The sequence below is a fragment of the Hevea brasiliensis genome, chromosome 14 (genome assembly GCF_030052815.1).
Source record: "Hevea brasiliensis isolate MT/VB/25A 57/8 chromosome 14, ASM3005281v1, whole genome shotgun sequence".
Lineage (NCBI taxonomy): Eukaryota > Viridiplantae > Streptophyta > Magnoliopsida > Malpighiales > Euphorbiaceae > Hevea > Hevea brasiliensis.
Genome location: NC_079506.1, coordinates 5,743,353 through 5,758,077, shown reverse-complemented (window position 1 = coordinate 5,758,077; position 14,725 = coordinate 5,743,353). Strand labels below are relative to the sequence as shown.

Here is a 14,725-nt window from a genome sequence, read left to right as displayed (position 1 = left end):
CCATTCTGGGATTGGGAGCTCTTGCAGCTTCCCTGATGGTCTCTGGTGTTCAAACTTCACCTTCTGACAAGTCAAGCACTTGGACACAAAGTCTGCAATGTCTCTCTTCATTCCATTCCACCAATAGCTATCTTTCACATCATGGTACATCTTGGTGGAGCCTGGGTGGACACTGTACAGTGTGTAGTGTGCCTCTCGCATGATTTCATTCCTGAGGTTGTCCACATCGGGCACACATATCCTAGAACCTTGCACTAGGGTGCCATCATTGGCAAATCCAAACTCACCACCTTCACCTTGTCAGACTCTTTCTATGATCTTCATCAATTGTTGGTCTCGTGGCCGGGAAACTCTAACTCTGCCCTCAAGTCCGCCTCACCGAAAAGTGAGCCAACAATACCCTCATTTGAAAGATCTAGGATTAAACCTTGATCCATCAACTCATGTACCTCCCGAATCGGTGGTCTCTTCTTCATCAAATGTGCGCCAAATCGCTGTAAGATTTTCTCGCTCAAAGCATCTGCTACAACATTGGCCTTCCCAGGGTGGTACTGGATGGTGCAATCATAGTCTTTCAGAAGTTCCATCCATCTCCTCTGTCTCAAGTTTAAGTCCCTCTGTTGGAAGATGTACTTCAAACTCTTGTGGTCGGTGTATATCTCGCACACTTCACCATACAGGTAGTGTCTCCAGATTTTAAGTGCAAAGATTACAGCCGCCATTTCCAAATCATGGGTGGGATAGTTCTGCTCATGCCTCTTCAGCTGCCTTGAAGCATAAGCCACTACCTTTCCATTCTGCATCAAAACACACCCTAGGCCAACTCTGGAGGCGTCACAATACACGGTGTATCCTTCACCACTCACTGTAGTGTCAACACAGGGGCGTGGTTAGACACTCCTTAAGCTTCGAAGCTCACCTCACGATCATCTGTCCAAATGAATGGAACATTCTTCCCGGTCAACTTAGTTAAGGGAGCCGCTATCCCGAGAAATCTTGTACAAAACGCTCAGAGTAGCTACTAAACCTGTAAAAACTCAGCACCTCTGTGACCGTTGTAGGCCTAAGCCAATCAGTTACAGCTTCAATTTTCTTGGGATCCACTTGAATACCGTCACTAGAAACCACATGTCCCAAGAATGAGATGCTTTCTAGCCAAAATTCACATTTTGAAAATTTGGCATATACCGGTGCTCCTCAAAGTTTGCAACACCATCCTCAAGTGCCACACGTGTTCTTCCTCGGTCCGAGAGTATACTGTAATGTCATCTATGAATACGATGACAAAACGGTCCAAAAATGGCTTGAACACCTGCTCATCAAGTCCATGAAGGTCTTTGTGCATTAGTGAGTCCAAAAGACATCACCAAGAACTCATAATGACCATATCTTGTCCGAAAGCCGCTTTGGACACGCCCTCATTCCCGATTCTCAATTGATGGTAGCTCGACCGCAGTCTATCTTGAAAAGAATCTAGCTCCTTGAGCCGATCAAACAAATCATCGATCCGAGGAAGTGGATACTTGTTCTTCACAAATACCTTGTTCAAATTGCGTAGTCGATACACAACCTCAATGACCTATCCTTCTTTCTTACAAATAGAACAGGAGCACCCCAGGGTGAAGTGCTCGGACGTATGAAACCTTTGTCCAAAAGCTCCTGTAGTTGCTCCTTCACTCTTCTTTCACTCACTGGTGCCATCCTCGTAAGGTGGCATGGATATGGGGTTTGTACCCGGAATAACATCAATGCAGAACTCTATTCCCCTTTCTGGTGGCAACCCTGGAAGCTCTTCAGGGAAGACATCCATAAATTCTCTGACAACAGGAACATTTTCCATGCTGACACCTTCTACAGATGTATCTCTCACCAATGCCAAATACCCTTGGCATCCACGCCTCAACATTTTTCTGGCACTAATTGCTGACACCAAATTATATGGAGCCACGCTCCTGTCACCATCAAAGCTAAACTCTTCCACACCAGGTATGTGGAAATACACCTTTTTGTTCCTGCAGTCTAAGGTGGCATAGTGAGTTGCCAACCAGTCCATCCCCGTGATTACATCAAATCCACATCGTAGAGGAACCAAGTCTGCTGGGAGGATCTTTCCATCCACTACCACTGGGCTACCCGGAAATACCATGTCTACATCTATATCGTCACTAAGAGGGGTAGCTACTGACAAAGGGCACTCTAAAGTTGTAGGGTTTCTACCTAATCTCATGGCAAACACAGGGGAGACAAATGAGTGCGTAGCACCCGGATCTATCAAAACACGAGCCTCATAAGAATGCACTGTAAGAATACCGCCACAACCGCATTTGAAGCTTGAGCATCCCGTGGGTCGTGGTGAAAACTCGAGCTTATCCCTACCCCGAGTGGCGTAACTCGACATCGACTTCTACCTCGACCGCCTCCAAATCCACGCCCCTTGTCCTCGGCCTCATGGCCACCGGATCGATCGGCCGCCATGTTGGAAGCACCGGATACAATTGTCGAGGAACATTTGCAATGTAACCCCGTGACCCCATCCGTGGCTCATCAAAACGGGCGATCTCTAGCAAAGTGGCCCGTTGGCCACACTGAAGCATACTCGACCCCATCAAACAAGGTCTGAATGTCCTCTTCACATCAGGTACACACGGTGCAAAGAGGATCTGAACTGCAGCGAATCGCTTTGCCTCGAATCGTTACCACCGCTGATCCGCACTCAGTGCGAACCCTCGGGATTTGTGTCTAAAACCACTCCTCTTATTTCTGCTTCTTCCTCTGTAAGTAGTTTGGCCACCACTATCCATAGTACCCATGTGGGGAACACCTGAAGAACCCTCTGCTCTGTTTTTCTTTGCTCTTCCGCTGTCATCCACAGCATAGCTAACCTCAATCTGTCTGGCTCGATCCACCACCACATCAAAAGACTGATCAGACATCATGGCCAGGTTCGCATACCTCCTGTCAAGCCCCTTTAGGAATCTTTTCACCTTCATCTTTTCTGTAGCTACTGCTGCAGGGGCATATCTGCGCAATTCCGTAAATTGCAGAGCATATTCATCTGCTGCACTGCCATTCTGTCTTAAGGCCTCAAAGGCCCACTGTTTCTGATCTCTGAAGCTTTCTGGCACAAACCGATTGATGAAAAGTTCCACAAACTGAGCCCATGTCAAACCCTCCATCCGGGGTAACACGTAGTCACTCATCCACTGTCTAGGCATAGGCCCCATGACGTGCTGCATACACTCTACCAATCTTCTATCACCAATCGTAATCGCTCTCGCCGTCGCAGGAATCTAAAAACCGATATGCGTCGTCGACACATCATAAGTACTGACACCAACTTCTTGAAGTTTATGATCCGCTTGTAAGATTCCTCTCGTGGTGCGGTGGATCGCCGCTGTGGAGGATGGACCATATCTCGCGCCATCATGTCGATGGTTCTCTGCAGACCAGCTAGAGTAGCTGCCATGGGGTCCATGGGACCCTGTGCCATAAAGGACTGATCCTGTACTGGGGGTGGCTGCTCCTCTACTTGAGCAGCTCTAGGCCTCCTACCCCGCCTCCTCGAGGCAGGCGCCTCATCCTGTGCCGACACTTCGTCGGGCACATCTGGTTCAGTGCGATGGCAGCTCTCACCTTCTACGCATTTTCACGAAATTCAAGACATTAGCCCACAAAATTCAAAACTGCACATTACACAGCTCTATAGACTCATATTTATACATAACATATGAAGCAGAAACTAGAAGCAAAGATGACAATGCAAGACGAATGTGGACCCTATATTTCCTCATGTGACTCCTAGTAGACTCTTCCCAACACTTTAGACAACTTTTCCCTAGCAATCTGGAGCCTAAGCTCTGATACCACATTTGTCACGACCCAACCTATGGGCCGGACCGGCACTAGGACCTGGGCCAGCTTAAAGCCCCCGAGGCCCGTAGTAAGCCTACTGTTCATTAACCCAACTCTAAGGCCCATTTGGGCCCAATTTCAAGAAAACAAACGGACAGAGTCCGGCCATAAAATGGACTTACCAACGGGGAGTTTTCGACTCACCCGACCTGTAAACACAATGTATAGTCAATTGGGGAGCTCAGCTCACCCTCCACATACTCATCAACATAATAATAAATGGGAGCTCAGCTCCCTCATCCAATCCATCAAAACAGACTTAAAATATTAAGTTTACAGGTCCAACATGAATATAATATTACAGACCAAATTCAAATAATTACTGCTAACACATGCGGAAATTCTAGGAGTAAATAAAATTACACAAATATCGATAAACAACTGCAAGTATAAAAGCAAGTTAACCTGAATAAATATCCTCCCGTGGCTCAGAAAATTTTTGAACAGAGTGAGCGTTCGACTCAGAGTAAAATATCAATTTTAACCATAATCTCTATAACTATCTAGTACTAATGCAACCTGTGAAGTGAAATGCAACAGCAACAACATTTTCACATAATAACATCAAAAAGGTAATTTGGAGCACTCACGCACCCTGTAACATCAATCATAATATATGGGAGCTGATCCCCTATACAGCTCTCTTAAATCCAACTTTGGTGCCAACAAGAACTCACTCGGACTTCCACTTAATAACCAAATCGAGGGTCCCAAAAGAACTCAAGCCGTGACTACCCTCGAAGGATCGGGTCCCAGCGAAGAACTCAAGCCGTGACTACCCGTCCTATCCATAGTCCATACCACATCACACGCACGCCAACGCACGCACACTGCTCCAAATTACCGCAACAACATTCATGGCACTTTAACAGTTATCAATGCAACATAAATCGTGCCTAGAGTTTAACTATATAAATATATGCATATAAGTGATGCATGGGCATGCTGAACATATAATAATATCGAAATTACAATTAAAATTAATATTTTACTCACAGACGTGACGGTGGTCACTGAGGCCGGGCGGAGGAAGAAGGTCATTCCGCTCACCTGACAATTTTATTACAATCATTTAATAAATTTGACTCAATACAAACAAAAAAAAGACCAAATACGTCCTAAGCCGTGCCGAAAATCCGGCAGAGTCCTCCCTATACCTAGGACCTACCCAACCTGCAAAAGGGCTCAAAACACACTTCTATACTCACAATCCATATATCCACAGTTCAATCATATCACACAGCCCCTCCTGGGCCCATCAAATCAGTCATCCATCACAATACGCAAAATTTCAATTTAGTCCTTGTTATTGATCATTTTTGCAAAAACTGCCCAAACAAGCTCTAAAAATTTTAAAACTTTGCCCCGCGGTCCTTAGCAATATTACTAAGCTATTGCAAAAAGAATCATAATTTTCTAAGCTACCACGAATATTTTATGGATTTTTAATCCTATTTAAGCACTAGAAAATTACGAAAAGCAAGGTTCGGGTTTACCTTTGCCGATTCCGACTTCGGGAACGCGCTCGGGACGTCTGACAATGGGGGGCTAGCCAAAACCTCGGTCCAATTTGGAGACTTTTCCGGTAACGGGTCTGTCTGGCCGGAATTTCACATACCCGGTCAACTGTCGAATTTTCGCGAATTGATGATACCTACACGAAGCCCATAACACGGGGGTTAGTACATAAATTTTTCAGAATTTTCTAAGCTCATTAAATGCTCGGAAAAACACTGCGAAGTTCCGTGGGACCCACCGAAAAACGGTGTCGGAAAAATTCAAAATTTATGTCGCCGCGAAGCTCTCGACGAGTGCAGCGTGCTGGTGGCCTCGGTTTTCTCGTGGGATTCACGGTTTTCGAGAAATCTAGCCCAAAAGTCGAAATGGGCTAAAATCTTCCCGAGCTAAAATCGGACAATCCGCTCGATGGATTTCGGCGTTCTTGGTGTCTATGGAAAGCTCTCGCCGAGTAGATGGTTTTAGACACAAGACCCGGTCCAATTGGTGGCCGGATCGGCCGGATTTTGGCCGGAGAAGCCGAACGCCACGGCGACGCAGGGACGTTACGCGGCGTTCCGCTTGCTACACTACCGGCTGGTCATGGGGCGCGCTGGCTGGTCATTGGTCAATACAAGGCGCGCTAGGGGCGGAGAGGAGAGAGAAACGAGAGAGAAAAGAGAGAGGGACGACGCGCGCGGGAGAAGAAAAAGGAAGAAGGAAAAGGGCCGGTCCGATTCGATTCGGCTGGTTCGATTCAGAATACAAAATTTTGAATTTTTTACTCTGCCTCGGGACCGAAAACGAGGTCCAAAAATTCCGAAAAAATTCCAGAAAACTCAGAAAAATACGTAGACTCCAAATATATTTTTAGTTTTGCCACGTGGTCTTTAAATTAATTTTTAAAAATCATCAAAGTTTATATTTTCGGAAAATCGAACCCGATTTTTAAAATCCGAAAAATCTCAAAAAAATTTCTAAAATTTAAATAAAATTAAAATATCAAAAATACTCATAAATAATAAAATTTTGGGGTGTTACACTCTCTTTAGTTCTCTTTGCTGTAGAGCCTTTCTAAGTATTTTTTTTTATTGTGTTATTTTATTAGATGGTGATGCATTCATTTTATATAGACATTTATGACATGTTTGACATTTTTTCTGCCCCTTAAATAGCTATTTTATATACATTTTCCTATGCTTTTCATTCATTTACATTCTTTCTATAATTTTACATTTAATGGTTAATTTCTTACCTTCATCCATTTACAAGCTTTAGAGGTCATGGATATGAGTGGGGAAGAGAAGCATGTTGAATTAGAGGTCAAATTGCTTGTTGAAGAAAAGAGGAAAACGTTAAATTATAAGAAAAAGCAGGAAGTTGCACAATCAGTTGTGCGGCCCCATGTCTCAGGCCGTGGAACCCCAGCTTTTAAATTACACAGTAGGTGCTTCCTGTACACAGCCATGCAATCTTGAAAACAAGAGCCAAAGTGAAACACAAAGTTACATGAGTCAGGCTCTTGTAAATTAAAGGAAATTTGCACGAGCAATGCAATCTCTCTTATGCTTACTCAACAAACCCGTTTTGCCTTTCCTCTCTAGACCTAAAGTACTGTTTTAGCCTATATTAGGGCTTCTTTTCTGTCAAATATTATTAGGCAAATCAAATTAAAAACAGAGGTTGAGTTGAATTGAATCGATTCCATTCAATTCAATTTGATTTATTGATTTGAACCTATTTTGTTAGACTTTTTTAATTTGTTATATTTTATATTCTTATTCTTTGGACATACTATAAATTTCACAAATTACAGATCATATTCCATAAAAGTTCATAAAATCAACAAAAATTATTCATAAATTGGACAAATTAGTTGATTTAGTTTTTGTAATTTTTGATTTAAAAATAACTGAATTAAACAAAAAATTAAACTTTTTAAAAAATACTAATTGAATCAAATTAAATCAATTAAAAAAATTAATTAAAATGATTTGATTCAATTTTTCAATTATGTTTTATTTTTACTTACTCCTAATTTTATGAAATTAATTCACGAAATTAAATGGCTGGCCCACCTTATCCCAATGATTTGGAACTTGTTTGCTTTTGAATGATCCGTAAAGTAGGGTTGAGCAGATTTCGGTTCAAATCAAAAAATTGAACTGAACCGAGTTAATTCGGTTTAATCAGTTTGGTTTTAAAATTTAATCGGTTCTGTTCGGTTTTACATTATAAAAATTTCGGATATTTCGGTTCGGTTAAGTTTTAAAAAGAAAAAAATCGATTAAACCGAACTAAATAGTAATTTATATATTCAAATCAAACCAAATCGAACCGAATTGATTTTTGAATTGATTTATTTTTATGAGAAATTTATGGATTATATTTAATTATATATATATATATTAATTGTTTAATTTCATTGATTAATGGTTTTTAGGTTCAAACCAAAGTCAAATTAGACCAAATAACTTGAAAATCAAGTCTAAATTAAAAAATCAATCAAAAATTAAAACTGATCAATTTAAATTGGATCAAACCAAAATAGAGCGTTTCGGTTCGATTCGATTTTTCACTCATTTCTAAAATATATAATGGAAATGGATCCAAATGTGATCTTAGTAGGAACGACTCCATCTTGTGATCCAAATGTCACTTTTTACTGTTTTCTATTGTCGTTTTTGTTGATGCGTGGAGCCAAGCTGGGCCATTTTGTGAAATAGTCATACATCACTTAGTGTTGCTCACTTTTGTTTGTTTGTGGTGGAAACCCTTTATCCACATATATATATATATAATCTTATCTTCATTATTATCTTTTCTTTTCATTATTAAGGTCTTTAATTAATTTTCTTGCATTCACACTAACCCTTTCTATTTTTTCTTTCACATCATCACCATTAATTCACATTTACCTTTCTTCATTGTCCCACTATTAATTTGACTAATTTTATTGAATTTTTCTTTTTTTTATATATTTATTATTAAATATTAAAAATTGACATAAAAATTATAAGTTATAGTTTTCGAAGATAATCAATTGTTGTCAATTGCCACTTGAATACTATTATAAAATATTAAAAATAAGTAATAGACTAATTGATAGTAAAAATAGATTATAGACTAAATAGTAATTTATATATTCAAATCGAACCAAATTGATTTTTGAATTGATTTATTTTTATGAGAAATTTATGGATTATATTTAATTATATATATATATATTAATTATTTAATTTCATTGATTAATGGTTGTTAGGTTCAAACCAAAGTCAAAATTAGACCAAATAACTTGAAAATCAAGTCTAAATTAAAAAATTAATCAAAAATTAAAACCGATCAATTTAATTTGGATCAAACCAAAATAGAGTGTTTCGGTTCGATTCGATTTTTCACTCATTTCTAAAATATATAATGGAAATGGATCCAAATGTGACCTTAGTAGGAACAATTCCATCTTGTGATCCAAATGTCACTTTTTACTGTTTTCTATTGTCGTTTTTGTTGATGCGTGGAGCCAAGCTGGGCCATTTTGTGAAATAGTCATACATCACTTGGTGTTGCTCACTTTTGTTTGTTTGTGGTGGATACCCTTTATCCACATATATATATAATCTTATCTTCATTATTATCTTTTTTTCATTATTAAGGTCTTTAATTAATTTTCTTGCATTCACACTAACCCTTTCTATTTTTTCTTTCACATCATCACCATTAATTCACATTTACCTTTCTTCATTGTCCCACTAATAATTTGACTAATTTTATTGAATTTTTCTTTTTTTTATATTTATTATTAAATATTAAAAATTGACATAAAAATTATAAGTTATAGTTTTCGAAGATAATCAATTGTTGTCAATTGCCACTTGAATACTATTATAAAATATTAAAAATAAGTAATAGACTAATTGATAGTAAAAATAGATTATAGACTAAATAGTAATTTATATATTCAAATCGAACCAAATCGAACCGAATTGATTTTTGAATTAATTTATTTTTATGAGAAATTTATGGATTATATTTAATTTTATATATATATATATATATATATATATATATATATATATATATATTAATTGTTTAATTTCATTGATTAATAGTTGTTAGGTTAAAACCAAAGTCAAAATTAGACCAAATAACTTCAAAATCAAGTCTAAATTAAAAAATCAATCAAAATAAAAACCGATCAATTTAAACCGGATCGAACCAAAATAGAGCGTTTCGGTTCGATTCGATTTTTTACTCATTTCTTAAATATATAATGGAAATGGATCCAAATGTGATATTAGTAGGAACGACTCCATCTTGTGGTCCAAATGTCACTTTTTACTGTTTTCTATTGTCGTTTTTGTTGATGCGTGGAGCCTAACTGGGCCATTTTGTGAAATAGTCATACATCACTTGGTGTTGCTCACTTTTGTTTGTTTGTGGTGGAAACCCTTTATCCACACACACACACACACACATATATATATATATATATATATAATCTTATCTTCATTATTATCTTTTCTTTTCATTATTAAGGTCTTTAATTAATTTTCTTGCATTCACACTAACCCTTTCTATTTTTTCTTTCACATCATCACCATTAATTCACATTTACCTTTCTTCATTGTCCCACTATTAATTTGACTAATTTTATTGAATTTTTCTGTTTTTTTTTTATATTTATTATTAAATATTAAAAATTGACATAAAAATTATAAGTTATAGTTTTCGAAGATAATCAATTGTTGTCAATTGCCACTTGAATACTGTTATAAAATATTAAAAATAATTAAAAGACTAATGAATAGTAAAAATGAATGATAAGAATCTATATATCTGTATAAAAGAAGATGTATAAAAGCTGAAACAAAAAAAAAAAGTATTTCATATTTTCAAGAATTTTTCTTTAATTAGTTATTTTTTTTATAAAATATTACCCATTATAAAGAATAATTTAGAATATCATTTAATAAAAATTAATTTTTTATCCTTTAAATGGCAAAATATTGAATTATATTATATTAAATTATATTTTTGTATCTATTAAAAAAATATTTTTATTAAAATATTAATTATATAATCTATAAATATAATTGTAATAATTATTTGCATGTAGAGCAATAATTCAACTAGTGAACGTTGTTGGTCTCAATTGAGAAATACAATTATTACTTGGTTGTTAAGGGGGTAGTAGGTGTATGGTGGGGCTTATCATTTGTTCTCTTTTCTTATGATTTAATTTTAAACTGTGTATTGACTAATTAAAGTGAATTTCATATAAATGTTAGGTATATGAAAGTGACTAATGGAGTTGAGACGAAGGAGAATGAGAAGAAGCAGGCAGGGAGGGAGTAGAAAACAATGCTTTGATAAACAGAAGAATGGTGCTGCGCAGAAAGAAAATTTGATGAATAGATGGAGGAAGAGAGAGGAATTTACCGACAAACATAAAGACAAAATAATGGTCCTAAAGTTTTTCTATTTCTCTTTAACAAATCTGCTTTGGCTTAAAGTTGATAAAGAAACTGCTTTTAGGAGAAAAAAGACTTGCATAATGAAAAAAAAAAAGGGGCTCATCATCCCAATATTGAATTTTCTCACACAATGATATCAAACTCTTAATATCATCAGAACTCTTTTTACCATAAATGATTTCTCTAAATCATTTTATGCACCTCATATAGATCATGGTTAACATCTAGTATAATATGCTATGGCATCCCAATCAGTAATAAGGTTTACTTTAAATGAACCTAAAATCATATGTTACCATGCACTAGAATCTCTCTGTTACAAAATCACAATTCGAACTAGAATCATGGTTCATGTCAAACCCCATTTGCTATGAATATTATGTTCTCTTTTAATTTCAGTTCTTGATTAAAATATTTTTCTCATAAAAAACTTTTTTCTGAATAAATCTGTCTATCCTGACCAGAAACTTGAAACATAAAGAACAATTAAATGAACATAGGATTTTATCCCTATTTGCTTAGAGAAACAGATTTCATCTTTATCAACACCTACATGTAATGCACAAGCATTTTCATGGAAAGTCTTATAAATAATTGGCCATTTTCCTTCTCCCATCACTTCACAACAACATTTCCTCCTTTAAAATCAATTCAATTACAGAGTGCTTCCTAATACCCTTTTCCAAAAATGGCCGAAGATCTTCTCTTCAATGTTGCTGGAGAAATCATTAAGAAATTGGGTTCTGTAGCTCTCCAAGAGATTGGCCTGTGGTGGGGTCTCAAGGAAGAGCTTCAGAAACTCAAGAACACAACAACCACAATCCAGGCTGTGCTTCTCGATGCAGAGGAGAAGTCTGCTCAAAACAATGAAGTCAAAAATTGGCTTGGCATGCTGAAAGAGGTGGTCTATGACGCAGATAATTTGCTCGACGACTTCTCCACTGAAGCTTTGCGCCAGCAAGTCATGGGTGGAAACAAATTGAAAAAGGAGGTATGGCTTTTCTTTTCAGCTTCCAATCCAATAGTTTATGGTATTAAGATGGGTCATAAGATTAAGGCAATAAGGGAAAGACTAGATGATATTGCAAAAAATAGGCTTGCATTCCACTTTGTAGAGCATAGTACAGAAAACCCATTCACAGCTAGAGAAAGAGACCAAACTATTTCATTTGTAGCTGAGGAAGAAGTCATTGGGAGGGATGATGATAAGAAGAGAATTCTAGAACTTCTATTTGACTCCAACACTGAAGATAATGTTTCAGTGATTCCAATTGTTGGAATTGGAGGATTAGGGAAAACCAAATTGGCTCAATTGGTTTATAGTAATAAGAATGTTACAGAAAAATTTGAGTTGAAAATGTGGGTTTGTGTATCTGATGTCTTTGATATAAAAATAATTGTGGGAAAGGTTATAAAATCTTTGACTCGTAAGGAACCAGGAAACCTTGAGTTGGATCAATTGCAAAGTGATCTAAGAGAAAGAATTGAAGGAAGGAAATATTTGTTAGTGTTGGATGATGTTTGGAATGAAGATCTTCAAAAATGGACTGATTTAAAGGCATTATTGACGTGTGGTGCAAGAGGAAGTAGGATCTTAGTGACCACTCGTTCCGAAATGGTTGCAGCAATAACTAGTGGCAAAAAGACACATTATTCTCTAAAGGGCTTAGATGTAGATAAGTCTTGGTCTTTGTTTAAGAAACTAGTGTTCGAGGGGAAAGAGCCAGAGAGTCCAAAAGTGAAAGAAATCGGAGAGCAGATTATAGAGAAGTATGTTGGAGTTCCCCTTGCAATAAAGACAATTGCAAGTCTTTTATACTTTAGGGATCCAGAAAGAGAATGGTTGCCTTTTTTAGAAAATGATCTTTCAAAAATAGCTCAGAATGAGAATGACATTTTGCCAACCCTTCAATTGAGTTATGATCATCTGCCATCACATTTGAAGCATTGTTTTGCTTATTGTGCATTATTTCCCAAAGATTATGTGATTGATGTGAAAAAATTGATTCATCTTTGGGCTGCCCAAGGATTCATTGAGTCATCAAATTCAAGTCTATGTGTTGAAGACATTGGGCTACAGTATTTTACAGAGTTGTGGTGGAGGTCATTTTTTCAGGAAGTAGAGAGGGATGAATTAGGCAATGTAGAAAGTTGCAAAATGCATGATTTGATGCATGACCTCGCAACTTCAGTTGCTGGGAAGGGCATTTGCATAATAAATTCTAAAGAAAAAAGTGTGGATGAAAGTGTCCGTCACGTGTCATTTTACTTCCGGTTATATTCATCCCAACAAATTCCTGCTGGATTAAGCAATGCACTAAAATTGAGGACATTTCTTTTGCCACAGCAAGACTTTTCTATTAGCGATGATGTAAGTAAGTTGTCAATCTCTAAAGTTATTGTTCCAAACTTTAGAGAGTTACGGGTGTGTGATATGAATCGGGAAAATATTAAAAAAATGTCCAATTTCATAAATAAACTAAAACATCTGAGATATCTTGATGTTTCTGTTAATAGAAACATCGTAGCACTTCCAAATTCTATTACGAATCTACAAAATTTACAAGTGCTAAATGTCTCCAATTGTAGTCTGAAGGAACTGCCTAAAGATATTAAAAAACTGATTAATCTTAGGCATCTGTATTGTGGTAATTGTTTCTCTTTGACCCATATGCCACGTGGGCTTGGGCAATTGACTTCACTTCGAACGTTGACATGGTTTGTAGTGGCAAAAGATAATTCAGTGGCAAAGAATGTTGGAGGATTAAATGAATTGAATAGCCTCAACAATTTGAGAGGAAGTCTTGCAATTATTAATTTGGGATATGTGAAAAATGGGATAATAAATCCTATTTTGAAAGACAAGTCGCTTCTTCAATCATTGTCTTTATCTTCGGATCGATATTTTGACGATGCAAATGTTGATAATGAAGAAATGGCATTCCAAAATCTCCAACCGCATCCTAATCTTAAAAAGTTAACGGTGGATTCGTACAGAGGCTTGAGTTTACCAAGTTGGCTTTCTTCCCTCACAAATCTTGTCGATATTAGGTTAACGTATTGCAGAGGTCAGCATCTCCCACCGCTGTATCAAATCCCTTCACTTCAAATGTTAGACATTTCCCAATTTGATTATTTAGAATACATAGAAATTGAGGGACAAGCAGCATCATTCTTTCCATCCCTCAAGTTTCTAAGATTGTGGGGTTGTCGTAAGCTGATAGGATGGCGGATGAAGAGGTATGAAGATGACAGTGATGATTCAACCACCATATCATCACCAGACCTACTCCAATTTCCTTGTCTTTCTCGGTTCATTTGCTACCGTTGCCCTAATATGAGTTGGATCCCTCAGTTTCCATCTCTCGATGAAGATTTAGAATTGACGAAAGTGAGCGTGCAACTTGTGCAGCAAATATTCACAACATCAACTTCTTCTTCTTCTTCCTCAATCAGTCCTCCTCTCTCTAAATTGAAGAATCTTCGGATTGAGGAGATTGAGGAACTCGAATCTCTACCGTCAGATGGATTGCAGAATCTCACTTCTCTTCACACTTTAAATATTACTAGTTGCCCAAGATTAACTTCTCTGCCTCGAGAGATTTGTTCCCTAATATCTTTACGAAAATTGTACATTCATAATTGTCCCCTATTGAACGAAAGATGCGCAAATAAAAAAGGCGCAGATTGGCCTTTCATTTCTCACATCCCAAATATTATGGTTGATTCAAAGAGAATTCAAGAGGAGGGACGCTATCTGCTAGGGGACGAAGATAAAAATCTACAGCTTCTGTAAGTTGATGCTTTTCTCTTCAATTGTTTTATTTAACTTCTTTATCACA

General features: G+C 37.1%; 1 protein-coding gene across 43 annotated transcripts in view; it reads left to right on the top strand.

The window, feature by feature from the left end:
• The window catches only part of LOC110672416 (putative disease resistance protein RGA4), a 64,103-nt gene that overhangs the window by 35,991 nt on the left and 13,387 nt on the right, over positions 1–14,725 (top strand). For 36 of the 43 annotated variants that reach the window (XM_058135607.1, XM_058135584.1, XM_058135580.1 and 33 more), the window contains exon 1: positions 11,474–14,675. The exons of the other annotated variants lie outside the window; for them this stretch is intronic. In XM_058135607.1, coding sequence (XP_057991590.1) covers positions 11,572–14,675 — 3,104 coding nt within the window. In that variant the 5' untranslated portion in view covers positions 11,474–11,571. Of the gene's footprint in view, positions 1–11,473; positions 14,676–14,725 lie in introns of those variants that run through there. 43 annotated transcript variants of the gene reach the window in all.